General features: G+C 36.9%; 1 protein-coding gene across 4 annotated transcripts in view; it reads right to left on the bottom strand.

The window, feature by feature from the left end:
- Positions 1–19900, bottom strand: part of RAB3GAP2 (RAB3 GTPase activating non-catalytic protein subunit 2) — a 90425-nt gene that overhangs the window by 66532 nt on the left and 3993 nt on the right. For 3 of the 4 annotated variants that reach the window (XM_060127203.1, XM_060127193.1, XM_060127214.1), the window contains exon 2: positions 5389–5450. The exons of the other annotated variant lie outside the window; for it this stretch is intronic. In XM_060127203.1, coding sequence (XP_059983186.1) covers positions 5389–5450 — 62 coding nt within the window. The remainder of the gene's footprint in view (positions 1–5388; positions 5451–19900) is intronic. 4 annotated transcript variants of the gene reach the window in all.

Genomic DNA, 19900 nt, shown 5'->3' on the forward strand with positions numbered 1-19900 from the left:
ATACCCATCTCTCATAGTTCTGAGTTTCCCAAAATTGATAAAAATATGGGTACAGAGAAATATTTCATTTTTTACAAAATAAATAGAGCACAATGGTAAAAAGCAATTACCTCGGAGATGTTTTCATTTCTGTGACACAGAGAGTAGAAGGAGGCACTCTCATGTACTGTGTTTGGAATACACACTGGGGCAGGCTTTTGGCAGCACCCTTCAACAATTTTTATTAAAATTTGAAACATGCACACTTTTTAACCTTAGCAATTCCACGTTTAGTTATTTATTCTAAAGGAAAAATAAGAATGGCTAACATTTATTGAGCACATACTACGTATGTTCCAGGTACTATTCTAAGCACGTCTCATTTCATCCTCTTAATAATCCTGTGATTTTAATCCTATAATAATCCTATTAGTCCCACTTTAGGAATGACGTAACTGGACTGAGAGAAGTTAGGTAACTTGCCCAAGGTTTAACAGTCACTGAGTGGCAGAGTTAGGATAGAAATTCAGGCAGTCTGACTTTCTACACATGTGACACTACACGCATGTGTAACCAAAGATGCATAGTAGATATAAAGATGATTACAGCATCTCCTGTGATAGAAAACAGAAAAGACAAAGAACAAACAAAAACAAAATGTCCCTCAACAGGGGTGTGGCTAAATAAATCATAGTATATCTATACAATGTAACAGTTAGTATTCCTTTATAAGAACTAGATGATTTATATATGCAGACACAGAAAAACCTCCATATTACATTAAATGTAAAAGGCAAGAGGTAGAACAATACGTAAAAATGAAGTCTACATGGACTTTCAGGTAAAGAGAGAATTAAACAGATCAATTTTACTCTCACTTTCCCCAGCACTCTCAACCCCACTAAAAACAACAGTAGAAGAGTTTGTTTCAAGTACAGACAAAAAGAAGGAGAGGAGAAAAGCCACTAAAATTTGAGAGCTAGAAAGCAGACGGACAGGTGGTAACTGATTTTACAGTCCCTGGAAAACTAACTCCCACTAAAGTGGTGGCGAGGAAAGATGAGAAGCAACCCCAGCTGCACTGCAAGATTGCCAATAGGCTTAGGAGTTGGTGCCAGCTCCCCCTGGGAGTGAGGGCAGAGATGTGGCTGAAGTCGGGAGGCTTGGTTGAAAGCAGCTCCCCAGATCCCTTCCCCCATCCCACACAGTCAGCCACTGTCCCTCCCTCCCTGGCAGAAGCCATCACCAAGCCAAAACCAACTGACAGAGCTACCCTACAGGAATGCCTGAGGAGTCCAGACTTGAACTAAAATGAACAACTGTCAACAAGAGCAAGGAAAAGTGGTGGCTGACCGCATAGTGAGACTAAAAATAGGTCACTTTTAAATATTTAGGCATAAATAGTGCCCCCAAGACTGAGCCCGGATACTGGTTGGTCTGTGGCCAAAGACCGGGGAACAGCTTACACTCACCTTTGCTGGCTGGCAAACAATCCTTTAACTGCACTTTTCACACTAGCAAATCACTCCACCGGTATCTACGAAAACCCAACTCATGGCCATAAAGATCAAAGGGTTTTTTTTACCCCCCTCTGCTATTTTTTTTCATTTATTAAATAACTTTTTTTAAATTGAGGTAGGGCTGATTTACAAGATCAAAAGTTCTGAGGCCCCCAAAAGGGGCCAAGAAATTTTAGAGAACAAAAAGGTAAAGGCAGCAAGAAAAGCTGGGAGAGTTATACTGAAAGCCATGGGCGAGCCCAAGACTTCTGAACTCCAGCACGACTAACATTTTGGGTGGACAATCCTTTGTTTGAAGGGCTGTCCCGTGTATTGTAAAACGCTTCACAGCATCCCTCCCTGGCCTCTACCCACTTAGATGTGCCTTCCCCCAAGTTGTGACAAACAAAAATGTCTCCAGACATTGCCAAATGCCCCCTAAGGGGCAAAATCACCCCCAGTTGAGAAGCACTAGGCTAAACCCAGCTTGTGTTAACATGGAAAGTCACTGGCAAAATGAGTGTTTCTAATAGTCCAAGGTCCAAAGTCCTGATGAGAGCCCACCTGAGGAAAGAGACCCTCTGCGGCCACCATCCCCTCACAGGAGGAGGGCCTCGGGCGCATCCTTAGCGTAATGTGTGTGCTCTCCTTCTGCCTCTGGCCAATCCACTGCTTATGTCTCTTGCGTGGTAGATAGCACCACAGTCTAAGGACACTAAAGTAAGGCAAAATATTTTCCAGCATTACCCCAGATTATTAATGCTCTAATGCTCTAATCAGGTCATGCTGTCTCCTATTGCTCAGCCTGTAAACAAACATTTCTCTGGGGCCTCTATCTGACCAGCATGCTTTTTGCATTCCCTGTTAATCTGCTAAATCATTAGTGCCTCCGTAAACTGCATTATGTCACCTTCTGTAAAACAGATGGGACACATTCCTAAGGTGTCTCTTAAGTGGAAAATTTCCATGCTGCCTACCTTAACTGAGGACCTTAACCCAGGACCTTCTGTGCTTCCTGTTCCAGAAATCGCCGTCAAACAAATCCTTGATTCTACACTTCCAACCCTTTGGTCTTAATACACCAACGAAGGAAAGCTCATTAAATCTGCCTTGCCAGTTAAAATTAAATTAAACCCTACCAAGCTTCTTCCCGAACCGCCTAGATTCCCATCACAGCATGAGGCTGAGCAACACACCACTTCTTTCCCAAAGCAAAACAATTATAACCCCAACTAAAAGCCCTTACAACACTGTAAACAATTCTATTTACTATTTGTTATAGGATCATTAATAGGTAGACATTGTAGTACAACTACCTTCTTTTCCCATTTCCCCCAGCCAGGTCCCCTTTGTCATGATGTCAGCTTAAAATACAGTACAGAGGAAGATCTTTGTTTTGCCTTTTCTTCCATCTTGAAAGCCTATTCTGTTTGCCTTTCAATCCTTTCGTGTATTTACTCACGGGCAAGGAGGAATTCCTTAACCTTATTCATTGCACTTGTACACATAAAAGTTACGCCTGACATGCATCCATTATTTGGGGCATTGTTATGGACTGAATTGTATCCTGCAGCCAAACTTCACATGTTGAAACCCTAACCCCCCAATGTGACTGTATCTGAAGATGGGGCCTTTAAGGAGGTTAATTAGGGTTAAAAGAGGTCATAAGGGCACAGCCCTCTGATAGACTGGTATCCTTCTAAGAAGAGGAAGGGACACCAGAACCGGCTCTCTGTCTTCGTGCACAGGGGAAAGGCCAGGTGAGGACACGGCAAGAATGCAGCCATCTGCAAGCCAGGAAGAGGAGTCTCACCAGAAACCAACCCTGATGGCACCTTGATCTTGCGCTTCCAGCTTCCAGGACGGTGAGAAAATAAATTTCTGTTGTTCAAGCCACCCAGTCTGTGGTATTCTGTTATGGCAGCCAAGCAGGCTAACACAGGTACGAAATATCTATAGGAGAAGGACATTTGTCCTTTTCTATAAGAGAAGCCATCCTTAAAGTTCCAAAGCCTACCAGCGTCACAGATGCTTGCTTTCTTGGACGTGGCTGGCTACTGCTGATAACAGATACTAGAATATGCTTTCTTCCCTAAGCCCTCATTACAGCTGACACCCCAGAATCGAAATTAAAGAGGATTTCTCCTTCCTTAGAAAAGCCTTATCCAGACCCCTGGTACTAAATCTCTATGATTACAAAAGCCCTTTACTCTCTTCTGCCATAAAAATAAGAAACTACTCTCAAAGAGCTGACAGACTTCTGGAGATAAAAAGCACCCTGAAGTTTTTATAGTTGTCTGCTGGACTCAGTAGCAGCGAGTTGGCCTTCAGGTCGGCATTCGGTGGCAGTGGCTACTGCACTTTCCTCTTAGGTACCCTTCTCTGTGGTTCACCGACACACCGCTGCAGCCCACCTAAACGGACCAGGACACAACATGTCTCTAATGCCAGACTAATGAAGAATGAAAGCCTACTTTCTTCTGCTGGTCACAGTAACCACCACCCAATGGCAATTGATAGAGAAGCCTATCATTGTTTTGACAGTTAAAGCACCCTGACACAACCATAAACTGACTTTATGACAGTCTGCTTTTTCCAGTCCTGGTCTCTCTCATCTTTAATGTGGCCAAGGCCCGCCAGATGGACTCTGAAGGAAGGCAGGTTTTGAGTTTGCTGTCTGTCCATGACAAGAGAGAGTCGAAGTTCCCTCTCCATGCCGACTAGGTGGCTACACCTATTAACCTTGACTAGGGTGTGTACTTCTGCGTTTCACACATCTGCCAAAAGTTAACTCTGATTCTTGCCATGCCTCTGGAGCTGGCTGTGCCTTTGGACTGGTTCATCACCATAGCTGGTAGCAGAAATAACAGTAATCTTTTGCCTCAGCTTAGTAAACCTTCTAATAGTCCTGGTATAAAACATGTTTCTCAGCCAAACTTCATAATGATCCTATACATGGAAAGTTCTGGATGACGCTGCAGTGTAAGGCAGAGGTCATACCCTTTTCCCTGGCCACAGTGCCATTTATGTTCTCACCCACCAAACAGGCTCCCTTGGCAAAGATGTTGTCTTGTTTTGAGGACAGGATCCAAATTCAAAGAAGCTCTCTTAAACACTGCAGGGTGACTTTAACATCTGAATAACCTCTGAACCCCACTGTCCTGGCCCACTTTTGTTGTCTTCCAAATACCCTCACCATGTACAAAAGACTGTGACAGGGTAAAGGGTTCAAACAGTTAGGAATGATTGCTACACCCAGAATTGTTGTCAACGAGGCCTAACAATACTGTTTCACTCGCCACATTTGCCAAATCCACAGTGTGGGCAAATCTGTCAAGACAAAGAGAACAACAAGCCTCCCTCATCCCTGAGGGCCACTTGTAAATATTCAAATTTTATCCGAATGAAAATATATTCCACGTGTAAGTAATTTCATGTGTTTTCAGAATGAGCAGAAGCATACTTCAGCTTTTAACTGAAACAGTTAAGATACGTCATCCCCAGATTCAGGATCTCCTTGCCAATAAAGAGAAGACAACATACTTTACAGGTCAGATTTAAAGGAGGCCTGACAACACTTACACATTCTAACTAGGCTGTCATTGTCTACGTCACCCAGAATCAGCTGAAACAGTGGAACATCAAAATGAAATACTGTAAAATAAACCAACACATGACCTTTATGAGGAGGAGAGGCAACCTATTCCATAAAGCAGCCAAGGTGAGCTTTAAAAACCAGAAATCAGATAGCGCAGTTTCTGATCACATGCAGACTAAACTTCAAATTTACAAAGCTTTACACCAGGCCTGCCTGATTTTAAAATGTTAACCTAACACTGAAATATGTCACCATCATAACAAAAGGAAAATGCCGCTATCAAAAAGCATGCACATGTTTACAAAGACTTACAGGTTCTTGGGGCTCTGTTTCTTCCCATGCTCCCCAACCATCATCTTCCCAGTTTGATTTACCTATTTTGAAAAAGATGAAAAGTGCTTACATGAAATATAGAGCTTAAAATATTTTAAAAACATTTCCTGTAAACATAATAGAATCAACCCGATATATAATAAGTATTATATAAATATAATGTTCATATTAAGGAAGAAAACAATGGTAAACTATACTAGATCAGGATTTTGCTCTATGTAATGACAACCGGGAAACATTTGACCTGAATTTCCAAATGTCTGTAAAAGTGTGCAGGTTATTTGGACCTTAAGATACTGGACATCGAGTTTATTTACATTTAGATCAAACTGCAAACGTGACTTTAAAAGAATCTTAAAATGACAAATATTTGTTACTTAAGACATCAGACAAGTTAAATATACACAATGACCAAAAACATACCTAAAATTCCACACAGATATCTTTAGAAGTGTTTTAATAAGACAAGGTATCAAAGATAAAGAAAACTGAATTTTGAAACCAGATAGGTCTACTATTCACCACCTTTTCCTGATACTCTGTGATTTCTTATATGTGAGAACACTCTCTTGGATTAAAATAAGATGTTCAACCAACACTGCAACGGGGAATTAAAAATCCCAAAATTGATTTGGACAGTGTGATCCCTTACAATGCTCGTGTTACTCATTTTTATATAATTATCTTTGAATTTATCTCACATCATATCAGAAGAGAAGGAATAAAACTATAATTTTTAAAGGAACTACTCTGAAACAAACAGTATACTTTATATGTATTACCTCAAATTAAATTTAAAAAAAAAAAGTTCCCCGAAAATGTGAGAAGAGCAGGCAGTTGCCTAATTATAAGTTTAGGCCCCAGAATCAGATTACCTAGGTTCACATCCTGGATCCAGCACTTACCAGCTCTGCGACCTGGAGCAAGTTACCCTGTACCTATAAGTTTTAGTTCTCTTACCATAACATCATGGAAAACAACAGTACCTAGTGGGGTTGCTGTGAGAGTTTAAACCAGACAGCACACGAAAGTCCTCAGTGCCTGACACATAATAAGTTCTCAATGCTAGTCATCAGGATTTAGCTATCAAAATACTACAAAATATAAATAAAATACTGTATTTAAACCAATCAGCTTCAAAATTCTGGGGGAAGAATCAACTTAAAAGATGGGACTGAACCTGTTATCTAGGATGCTGACAGTAGGAAGGAAGGCCCGTGTACCGCAAAAAAAAAACCAAAACAAAACAATTTAACAAATGTTCTGTTAAATACCATGTGCCAAACCCTGTAGGAGAAACACAGAAAAACACAAACATATGAACTCCTTTTCTTGAAAGAATTTGTGATCTAGTGTAGGAGAGAAACAAACATGTAACAGCCATGGTGAGTGCTGTAATCGAATACTATGGGAACTCAGATGAGGTAGTGACAGAGATGAAAAAATATAGTGAGGAGTCATCTTCAACTAAGTCTTTAAAAAGTGGCTAGGAACTTTTCAAAGGCAGAGGCCAAAAAATGCCATTTTCAGATAGGGGTTATCACATAGCAACTAACATTATTCAGCATTTCTATATGCTTCAATGCTTTATAGACATTAATTCACATAAGCATGACAAGGATCTTTTATCACCCCCTTTTTACAATGAGAAATACAGATTACCTCGTTTACGTAACTCTACCAAGATGACAGAGGATTAAGTGGCAGAATGGGGTTTGAACTCAGGTCTGCCTGAAATCCAAAGCCCAAGCTAGCAAGTATTCTGCTATACTTACTCCTACGGCTTATAAAGAAGGATAAGATTAGGAAACAGTGGTGCTTGCAAATAAGGTCAAAAGCAAGATATTTATTATTTTAAAAGGGAAGTATTCCCTTGATATTCAGACCTGTAAATTTTTTTTGTAACTTGGAAAGTTACAGTTTGCTCTTCGGCAATCTAATTCCGTTAGGCAATCTCTTTATTCTGCTAATTTTTCCACTGCACCAAAAACAACTGTCTTATTGTGGGCTGATGGCAACTAGGCCATCCCATTTATACGCATCTAGAAAATGCTCTCTCTCGTGAGAAGCAAAGACCCAGTAAAGCTTATCACTCTAAGGTCCACAATTCAATGTTAAAATTCCTATAAAAATATTTATCAAATTACCACAAATCTTTGGGAGACCATGCAGCATTTAAAGTACTTCATAAAGGTCAGCTACTCATTTATTTATTCATTCATTCACTCATTCATTCATTCAACAAACACAGCACAGCACCTCTTCTGTGTTGGGCCCTGTGCTAATTAAGTGCTGGAGATACAAAAGCAAATAAGCCTTCAAAGAGCTTGGTTTGTGCACATAACCTTGTTGAATGCTGTACAAAAGAAAACTATGAAAAATGTGTTATTTCTCTTCCATATTGGTATAAAAAGTACCTGACTCAATTCACAAATGACTCACAGGATCGACAGAAGACAGCAGGAATTTGGATTTCCTGCCCCTGCAGAGACCCAGTTATCTCCTTACAGCGCAATTCAAAACAATCCAATCCGGACGAGAAAGACCTTGAGAAATACCTTCTTTTTACAAAATACTTGTGTTCATGACAGTTTACCCATACCTCAATGCCTCTGACTGGGGAATTTTTATTAATAAGACAAAGAAAATTTAATCAGGCATCTCCCACTATCACAGGAATACATTTCCCAAAGAGGTCACAGTACAAACAGAGGTCAAAGGAAGGTGAAACAGAACTGACTCAGATAGGTTAAAGATGTTTCTGAAGGCTGGTCTAGAATTCTATTTATAATCCTGTAAGAAAATGCATTCCAAATTCTAGTCAACCTAAAAATGGGAAACATTAAAAAAAACAAAAACGGAAATAGCTGCAGATTTGGTACTACCCTTGTGGCTATTTCTACTCAGTGCCAGTGCTAAAAATTTTGCAGCCTCCTGACTTATGTTGAAAATCATTTGATACTGTTTTGCAGGCTGCTATTTGACAGCTATTATTGTCGACTGGTAAAAAGTGTCAAAATCTCAGCACTTTACCAAGGTTGTTTCTTATGCCCTCAAAATATGCAAGCAGATCAAGCACATTCTTAAAAAAAAAAAAGTTTATACTGAAAAAATAGCCGCTGAATGTCTGATAAAGTTGCCGTTCATGTACAGAATTTTATTCAGGCAGTCCTGAATTTTATTCAGTTCTATGAGGGATGGTATTCTTCAATCCACATCATCATCAGTGTATTTTAACTGATCACTGATCAAGGTTGTTGATGATCACAGCAACGTGTCTATCATTTGAGAACTATGCACTGTTTAATGTCAATACGGAACATCTACTGTAAAACCTTAAGATCTATAAATTTCTATGTACTCATGAAGAAATAAAACTAATTTACTTTTTGTTATCCAATTATGATTGTCTCTTAGAATAAACAGATCAAAATCTCCTATCGGCCAGGGTAATTTGAAAGTGCCAAGCTCTGGTATGACTTAAGAGGTAAGTCAGCTTAACAAAATGTACTATAGCGTATGGACACCAGGACATACAACTTCTTTAGGGTGGTCAGGGTCCAATGTAAACATTCCAAAGACCCCACAAATCGCCAAATCACATTGGTATTGGCATTTACCTAGTTCACCTAATGAGCCAAGTGGCAATCACTTCAGTCAAAGGCTAAGCTATAAGTTACGGGGTAATTTTAAGCGTTTTTTCCCCCTCCATATATTAAATAAATAAGTAGCAGCCATCCAATCTCCAGAAAGCAATTCTTTAAATGACACTGTCATCAACTGCCTGTATCCTTTATTTTGCTGAAGTCCAATTCAGCAACATTGATCAGAATATTAAGAAAATGGCATCCATGTTCATTGTTTTTGTAAAACCAGGGTTACAGTCTCTTCTGCAGATTCCCCTCTCTAGGTAGCCTTAAAATGTCTGCAAGGAAGAGACTAAAATAATGAATTAGGGATGACTGAAGTTTCAGGGTTGACCCCATTCTGAAAACGTGAGGCAGATCGTCCACGGATCACGCTCTGAGGAACTCTAGCTTCAAGGATAAATTTCAATGCCAATCTAATCTCCTTTTTCCTTTGCCTGCCCTCACCCTTGTTTCTGTTCTTTCACTTCAGTTAGACTCTTCACTCACTGGTGGGCAGTCCTTAGCAGCAGTACAATAAATATAAAATGCAAGCCACACATACCATTTTAAACTGACTAGTAGCCATAGTTTAAAAGCAGAAACAGGTGAAATTAATTTTAATAATACATTTTATTTAATATGATATAGCCAAAACATTATTTCAATATGTAATCAATATTAAGTTATTCATGAGATATTTTACATTGTTTTCTTTGATCCTAAGACTTCAAGATCTGACATGTATTTTACACTTAGAGCACATCTCAGTTTGGACCAGACGTGTTTCAAATGCTCCACTGCACATGTGGCTCTTGGCTACAGTCTGAGACAGCACAAGTCTAGAACAACTCTTAGGTCTCTGATATCATGTTGCATGGTTTGATACCCAGCTTTACCCCTGAAGAGTCATATGTCCTTGGGCGATTTAATCTCTTCCCTCTCAGCTTCCTCTTTAGCAAAATGGAGTTAATAACTGTGCTTGCGACATATACACCCTTAATGGCTGTTAAAATGATTACTCTCCAAATACAGCACCCTCATTCCTCATTCTTACTCTCTGCCTTTGCCTATCCCATATTTGTCAACTAAAATGCATTCCCATTTGTCTCCACCTCTCCAAATCCAACTTCTCCTTCAGGACTCGGATTAATTCCTCATGACGTTTTCTTGAACCCACCAATGATCTTGTGAAACCATAGCATTTGATTATATTTTTCTTTCAGAACTTAATTATAAACTGCGTTGGGTCATTTATTGCATTGTTAACTTGTTTATCATAAATGTACATCTTGTCGATACAATTAACCATTAAGCCTTGGAGGACAGGGAATATGTATATTGTGTGTGCGCGCAAACTCTTACACACACACATATATAAGTATCTTCAAGGACACTATAAGTATGTAGTAAATATTTATATCCATTTAGAATATAAATAAAATGACCTTCTCACCCAAATGTTTCCCTATATATTCCTTTATAGGGATCAAAGCATCAAGATTTAAATTAATATATTTAAATATAGTAACCAAATCAGACGCTGATTCTAAACCTTTTACATTTCCAAAGAAATACAAAAACACTTTATTTTTTATAAATTTTATATACTCAGACTTTATATCCCAGATCAAAACCATCTTTCAAATAAGCTTTCTATATAAAATTATAAATATATTTATTTTGATAATTCTCTGTTCCATTCAATTTTAGTTAGTAAGAAAAAAATTAAACAATTCTTAGCTTTAGTTTTGATTAAGAATAGGAAAAATAGAGTATTTTTGTTCTAATTCAAGTCTAAGTGGCAGAATTTGACTATGTAAAAAAAGATCCTCTAGAAATACAGTTCAAAATAGTTGGCCTGATATGGATTAATGGATCTTTATATTTCATAAACACACACACATACACAATGTATATTTCAACATTTCAAAACAACAGTGCATCATTACTTAAAAAAGATCCTGCATCGGGGCTTCCCTGGTGGCGCAGTGGTTGAGAATCTGCCTGCTAATGCAGGGGACACGGGTTCAAGCCCTGGTCTGGGAGGATCCCACATGCCGCAGAGCAACTAAGCCCGTGAGCCACAACTACTGAGCCTGCACGTCTGGAGCCTGTGCTCCGCAGCAAGAGAGGCCGTGATAGTGAGAGGCCCGTGCACCGTGATGAAGAGTGGCCCCCACTTGCCACAACTAGAGAAAGCCCTCGCACAGAAACGAAGACCCAGCACAGCCAAAATAAATTTAAAAAATAATAATAATAATTAAATAAAATAAAATAATTTAAAAAAAAGATCCTGCATCAATAAAGGAAAACCAACACATTCATTAAGTATGACTCTCAACCTAATTTTTTAGTAGGCTAGAAAAAAATAATTACAAAGAACACTGAGTCCCCAAATAAATTACCATACCATTTTAAAGGCAAAGAAAAAAAGAGAGAGAGAAAAGAACACCCACATCATTCTTGAATTCTGTCTGTATTCTATTATGCAAATATTCTTTTTGCCAATAGTGAATAAAACAGGTTATACTAAAAACAGCTAAAATTGCCTATTGGAGACATCTAAAAATAGATCATGAAAATGCTTCCCTAGTCTTGTTACTTTAGTGCTATGACTCATGTGCCAGATGTTTGCTCCTAAAGCAGTCATTTTACGACTATATTACATCAGGACAGCATCAGCTATAAGCAAAATATTTCAAAGGTCCATGTTTTAACTGGGCTTTCCCACCTCATTTCCTGTACAACTTACTAGAAAAAAAATGGCATTTCCAAGTCCAAGAGACATTTCTGCTTAGTTTTGAATCTGTAACTTTTTTGGGGGGGAGGGGGGAGCAAACCATTCTTGAGGGGTGAGTTTCCTTTAAACTCTATTCTTTTCACATTCTTAATCATTTTTCCTTAAAATTCACAGATAATCAAGGATTGCACTGAGGATTCAATTTAAGTCTTTCAAGAAGTTTGCCAGTTTAGATTATTTTGTTAGTCGACCTCATCTGCTGAAATTACCTTTCACTTTTATTTCATACCACACCTTGAATCATACTTGCTCTCTATATAAATAAAATTCCTAAGCTGATCTCCAACCAACTGACATGATATATAGAGAAATAAAAACAAGCAAGATGAAGTTACAAGTAACAGTAACAAAAAGCAACTACCTCTTCATTGATTAGTAACTTGACTTTTCAATCCTTAACATTTTTTTATACCTATCACTGAAGAGGACTATTTTGAACTGTCTAGAATAATTGGTAACATAAACATAAACTCTTGTTCTTACCCTTATCAAGTTAAATGTTTTGCCTGAATGAATAAAACCAATGACTTTAAAATATATTAGTAAAATGTAACTACAACTCCCTCTGGAGAGAATTTTTTCCCTGAGGAGAAGTGTAGATTATACTAGTATTAAAAAACTGTTCAGTTTCTCACTTGACAAATTATAGTCACTGAAACCTTCAAACTATAGAGAAAACACTGTAATTCAATCATCAAAAAATTATAGATGTCTTTTTTAGGGACATTTCCAACGAATGAATTATTCTACCAACAAAAGCTTAAATGAGAAATTCAACTGCTGCTTTCCGTAGGTCTATTTAATTTAAAATATACATTATTCTGATTTGCTTCTGAACAGTCTGTCCTCATAAACTGAGTATTGGTTTTTCATTTAACAAGAACTTGAAGCTAGAAAGGAAACTGAATTCTAGAAGTGGGCAATTAATTTGACAGTATTTGCTTTTTCCAATATGAGTATGTCAAGATCAAAAAGTAAATGAGAAACTGAAATCCTTCGACGTTAGGAAAAGGAAAACTTAATCTCCGTGGTCTAAGAAAAGATCTTATTAGCGCTGAAGCAAATCCATTTCCATTCTTCTAAGACAAGAAAAAAACAGAGATAATGTACTTGTTTCTATAAAGAGCACGAACCTCTAGAACCTATGACTTGTAAATAATTCAGGGGATGTAACAATTTTAGTTGGCTCTTCTTGGCCAAGGCACAGGAAGCATCACATAGCAATACAAAGCCAAAAAAAGGACTAAAGAACAGAGAAGCTGCTTAATTTCCTATGCCTCAGAATTATTAATCTTTTTCTATTTCTAAGGAAATGGAAATGGGAATATAAATTTCAAATTAGCATATTCCTTTCAGCACATAAAAATATGCAGCAATCTAAAATGACGAGGCCACCCCATTTTCAATAAGAAGGAGTTTCTTTCAAAACACCATGATTAAATCGGACTAGGTCTCTAAGGTCCCTTCCAGTTCTGGAATTCTAATGACTCCTGTTGTCAAATAAGTGGCCTCCTATATCACAGAAGAAGAATGTTCTGATAATCAAATCACAAAAGGACAGAACTGAAAATATTTTTAAGCAGAAATAGAGTGTATCCTCCTCCTCTAAAATTTAAAAACTAAACATGCTTCCTTTGCTCAAAAACCTAAGAAATCTTTAGACCTATCTTGACAAAAGCAACAACAAAACAAAACAAAACAAATCTGTAGACTTGGAGAAATTTAATATGCCCTATTTTATTTTTCATTTTATTTTTCAAAGGAAGTCACTAAAGGCAATAATATATTACGTATATTAGATAGAACTTATATAATTCTTTCCTACCACTTCATAATTATGTGTTGATTTATTATATCCAAAGCAGCAGAAAATAATGTGAGGGAATGTAAATGAGGATGGAGGTACATAAACACTGCTCACCAAAGCTAATTTCTGCATATTCTAAAACCAATTCAGTATCTTCCTTCCTTCCTTCCTCTATTAGAACAGTCTAATATTCAATTATTGTCCCTGTGAGAAAACTTTCCTTATATTTAAGCTAAATTCTTGCAATACCAGCTTAATTTTGCTATTACTTGCTGCTTAAAAAAAAATACAGATAAAGTCTGATAATTATCTTAGTATCACACAAGAACCACATTTCATTTATCAGAAGAGCAAAAATCAAAAAAACTGATAACACAGAAAGATGACAAGTAAGTGTGTAAATGGGCACTTCTGTTTACCATGGATAGGAATGAACCTGACCAATTTTGAGAGTAACTGGGCAACTATGATCAACAATTAAAATGTGAATTTCTATTATTCAGCAATTCCAATCCCAGAAATTTACATACAGAAATATTAGCATCATGGGTAAAAGCATATATAAGGATGCTTACTGGAGCATTTTCTTATAGCAAAAATATTGGAAATAATCTAAATGTTCACTGATAGGGGAATGGTTAACTAAAACCTGGTAGAGTCTTCATTGGAATACTGTACAGACATTAGGAAAAAATGCTATAGAGTTATATATACAGCTTGAAAAGTGGTTGACATTAAGTAAACCAAAAAAGTTCCAGCATATACATTTTACAAGAATGAGTCCATGATATAAAATTTAAAATAGATAAATAAAATACCCAAGCAGTATATGTGTGTTTATTGTCTCAGCAGAAAGTCTGGAAGATTCTCACTAAGGTAGCACTTTATAATAGAACCTCCTGTAATGCTGGAGGTGTTCTTTATCTGTGCTGTCCAATTAGTTAGCCACTAGGTAGGTATATGTGGCCACTGAAATGTAACTAGTATGATTGAGGAACTGAATTTTTATTTAATTTCTATTAATTTACACTTAAATTTAAATAGCCACATGTGGCTAGTGGCTACTATACTGGACAGCATAATACTAAAGTTTTAACATTTGGAATGTGGGATGTGAGTAGCCAGAAGGTTGTTTATACGTCTGATTTTATATACTTAAAAAAAATAAAAAGAGGCAATGTGATCATGGGTAATTATCTCTCTCCTGACCTGAGATTCTCTCTTCTGAGGAATTTATATGTGAGACTTATGCTCACATGATACAAAGAAAAGTGATCTGTGTTCAAGGGACTGTTTCTGGTCTTCTTTTCAAAGGAGGAATATGGCATGGCAGACACTGTAGAGTTGCAAGGATTCCCTCTCATGAGGAAAGTTCATTTAGGGTCTCAAAAGTCCCAAATGATATTAGCATAGTAGTCACTCAAAAATACTTGCTATCTTATAGTTCCAGGATTATCACTGTGTAGACCATTAAGTAACATCTGAAGAATACCAAGCTAAGGAAAAGATTATCTCCCCTTTTGGGAGATACTGCAAAGGCCACCCAACTGGTCATTCTATTTCCACTTTCACCCACCATTCCCATTCATTCTCTTCTTTGCCGACAAAGGAATGTGTTTAAAATATTAACCTGGTTATCCTGTTTCTCGGCTCAAATTCTTTGCATAGGTTGCCACTGCTATAGCTAGCAAGTTTCAAACTGTATCACCACTGCTACTACCTTAGTCCTGTCTTTACTTCTGAAGGCCCTGATCTGGACTTGTATGAACATCTCCCAAATGGTCACCTACCTCTAGCTTTGAACTACCCAACCTTTTTCAGAGCCCCCAAATCCATTTCTCTGCAACTCAAATCTTGAAATGCTATACTTTTGCTTAAAACCACCAATGGTTACCCTCTGTCTGTAGCAGAGATTCCCCGTAAACTGCAAATGGGTTACAGGTGAGCCAAGATATTGATCCTCTCAGCTCTCAGGACAGCCAAGTAGGGCCTGGGACTACTGGAACCTCTAGCAGGTCACCTCCCACCATGAACAGCTTTGTTTTACATTTTATGACCCATTTCTTTACTACCATACTAATTTATATATTTTTATTATGTTAAAAACACATAACATAGAAATTATCATTGTAACAATTTTTAAGTGTACAGTTCAGTAATGTTAAGTATATTCACACTGTTATAAAACAGATCTCTAGAACTTTTCCATCTTGCAAATCTGAGACTGTAAAACCCATTAAACAAGACCCCTTTTCACCCTCTCCCTAGGTCCTAGTAACCATCATTCTACTTCCTGTTTCCATGAATTTAACTACTTTAGATAACTCATATAAATGGAACCATGCATTTATGGTTTTTGACTGGCGAATATTTCACATATCATAACGTCCTCAAGGTCATTCGTGCTGTAGCATGTGATATGATTTCCTTCTTTTTAATGGCTGAATACTTTTCCATTGTACATAAATACCCCATTCCATTCATCCATCGATGGGCATTTGGGTTGCTTCTACTCTTTGTCTTTTATGAACGTCCCTCTATGATCATGGGTATGCAAATATCTCTTCTAGACACTATTTTCAATTCTTTTGGATATATACCCATAAATGGGATGGCTCATATAGTAATTCTATTTTTTTATTTTTGGAGGAAACTCCATACTGTTTTCCAGAGCAGTTGTACCATTTAACAATCCTACCAACAGTGTACAGAGTTCCAATTTCACCATATCCTTGCCAACACTTGTTATTTTCTGTTGTTTTTCTTTGTTTTGTTTTTGTTTAATAGTAGCCAAGCTGGTGATTCTCATGATTAGTGATATTGAGTATCTTTTCATATGCTTACTGGCCATTTCTATAAAATCTTTGGAAAAATGTCTATTCCAGTCTTTTGCTCAGTTTTCACTTGAGTTATTTATTGTTGTTGGGCTGTAGGAGTTCTTTGTATTGATATGCTGTGGATACTAATCCTTTATCAGATATGATTTGCATATATTTTCTCTCATTCTGTAGGCTGTCTTTTCACTTCGTTGATTGCAGCCTTTGATTCACAAAAGTCTTAAAGTTTGATATAGTCTCATTTGTCTGTTTTTGCTTTTGTTGCCTGTGCTCTTGGTGTTATATCCAAAAACTCACTGCCAAGTCCAATGTCATGAAGTTTTCCCCCTATGTTTTCTTCTAACAGTTTTATAGTTTTAGGTCTTATATTTAGGTCTTTAATCCATTTTTTGGTAATTTTTGAATGTGGTATAAGATAATGATCCAAATTCATTCTTTTGTATTTGGATATGCAGTTTTCCCAACACGATTTGTTCAACAGACTGTCCTTTCTCCATTGAGTGGTCCTGACACTTTGTCAAAAATCATCTGATCATATACACAAGGGCTTATTTCTGAGCTCTCTATTCCATTATCCTAGTTGTCTGTCTTTATGCCAGTACCACACACTTTTGATTACTGTAGCTTTGCAATATGTTTTGAAATTAGGAAGTAGAAGTACTCCAACTTTTTCCTCCTACTTCAAAATTGTTTTCACTATTCAGGGCCTAGGTCTCACTTTTTATGCATGCTATGATGAAAAAAAAGAAAAAAGATTGGGAAGGACAGGCCTATAGAAGAATGTCTTCAAACTTTTTGATTATATACACCCCAAAAGAGTTTTTCAATAATATGGATCCCTTGCACAAAAAATGTAATTTCTGATATATTAAACATGGATGTTTCAATATAGATTTATATCATCCTTTAAATTTATTCAGTGGATTCTAAATACTACTGGGAAATACTACCCACAAACACCCATTTAAAAAATATGATTATCTTCTCTAAGAGTAATTTTATAAGTCCTTTTTTCTCCTTGAATTCTTATTTCCATTCACTTCCTCCACAGAATGCTATTCTAATATAATACAGATATGTATCATCAGTCCAAAAATTTCTCTGCAAAAACAGATAAGAACTGAGAAAAAGCAGTTTTCTTGGGATCAAAGGCTCTAAGTATTAAGTTTTTTTTTACTTGACTTATTGTAATTATTATTAGAAGCAGATAACTGAGAAAAACAACATACATTATCACAAATGTTGACAAATAATTATTAAACGTAAATAGCAAAAATTATTTGGAAGTCTCTTGTTGATGGATGGGGGAGTTTACGGTGCCTTAAAGGGGAGGTTTTTTAAAATGCCTTGGAAGCAACTTACTATAATAATATTTGAAATGTGTGAGAGGTGAGCCTTTGTTTAGTAAACAGGAGAAGGTACGGTGGGAAAGTTGGCACTTATATAGGTGCATCTGGAAGCTGACCTACTTAAAACTATCTGTTCCCAAGTAAACTTCAGCAAATTTCCCTGTAATCCCCAAGGTAGTCTTACTTCCTTGCTACTGTGTAAAATCTAAACTTCTCTGCCAATCTCTCTGGCTTTATCCCACCATATCCCACTCTTCCACCAGAATTTACTATCTGCATCTTTCTGAACCCCGTGCTGTTTCACATCCCTTGCCTGACCATTTTCTCTCCACCTGATGGACAACTATTAAGACATGGTGAAAATATCAGTTCCTCTGTGAAGACTTTCCTAAGTCCCCTAAACAGCGTGAACCAACACTCCTTCATTCTCCAACTATCATGTGTCAAATTATAGCATAACACCTCTAACACTCATTTATTGGCTGAACGCTCCTTGAGGAGAGGGACCTATTTTATTTACCTTTAAGACTACTTTGTACATAGTACGTGCTCAATAAATATTAGCTGAATAAAGGAATTAGACTGTTCATGTGTCACTTTTGTCATGGACAAAAATTTATCTCTAAGATCCTCTTCCAATTTTAAATAGCTAATGAAATCCAATACCTCTATAAATTTTCTGAAATTCCTATAAATATTCTACTTTCAGATTACTTTTCTCTCCCCACTATGGTCACAAACAAAGAAAGCATTTTCACTCAGTATAAAAAAGTGGGTACTTTACACCATTTATAATATCCCAAAGTGATTCCATGATCTTAGGTTATCCTAAAAAGCATACTTTTCTCAGTGATTGGACAAAAACGTGACTTTAATTGATGACTCCAAGGTAATCCTCTGTATGCTTTACCTTCTTCTATCTTTCTGATAAAAGAGGCAAGAGGGAAACCTGCTCTACCTCATTAGTATGGCAACAGAAAATTATTTTACTATTAGGTAAATTAATAGATCCACAATATTATACTTAAATTACCTCCAAATATTTTGATTCTCCCTCTCTGTACATGTCTTTCTTTCTTTCCTTCCTTCCTTCTCTCCTTTCTTTCACCTAACTCAATTATAAATATCAGACGGCTCTGGTATAGAAATCCAATCTCCCTGAAATTATGTCACTGTAGGCCAGGTGGGGACACATACTATTGCCCATCTCCAAAATTTCAAAGTATGAGACCAAATTTTATGTCTAAATAGATAGCACTAGATTGAGTAGAACCAATTATAAATATTTATCACTAATGTAAACACTGAGAAATAGTAGGGTTCAAGACCTCTTTTAAAGCAATAGAAGACAGTCTCATTTTATAATTGATGATACAAAGTAACGTAAAGTCATACTGTTATTCTCTGACAATTCAAATATAGAAGAGTAGTATTGAGATCTGGGTGCCCAGGTACTAGGTATCACTATGTCAGTGGCAGCTATCCATATTAAAATTAAAAAATTATTAAACTAATAGATAAGTCTTCAAAATTATCAGTTGCCTTATATAGCCTCTAGAGATGAGCTAGTATAAGAAATTAAAACTACATAAGCTAAATAAAATGATCTCATGATTTCTACTGCCCAATAAAGTAATCATTTACAACACTAATAAAAAAAGTGAAGAAAAGCAAAGCCAAACACCACCATAACTTCATTTTTACTCTAAATTTTCACCCTCACAAAAGTTTAGGTTCAGGTTTTCTTAATGATGAGCTTTACAAAGCCTGATGTTTTGTAAAGGATGGCCTGGAGTGAGTACTGAAATCTGTAGTCCCAGTCATTTCAAGAATTCCAAGTAAACCATCTACAATAGGACAAGCTATTTTTCTGATTTTCATTTCTGAACTAAAGCACCATTCTAACTGTAAAATACAGATTTGGCAAAGGGGCTCACCGGTAAAGAGGTTCTTTCTCCACTTTTTTTCTACTTGAATCGCTGGTAAGCACAATAATACCAACACACATATGCCTAAGAATTTTATTTAAAAGGATAATAAATTAAATCATATTTGCAAACCCATAGGCA

The sequence above is a fragment of the Lagenorhynchus albirostris genome, chromosome 2, assembly GCF_949774975.1.
Source record: "Lagenorhynchus albirostris chromosome 2, mLagAlb1.1, whole genome shotgun sequence".
NCBI classification, from domain to species: domain Eukaryota; kingdom Metazoa; phylum Chordata; class Mammalia; order Artiodactyla; family Delphinidae; genus Lagenorhynchus; species Lagenorhynchus albirostris.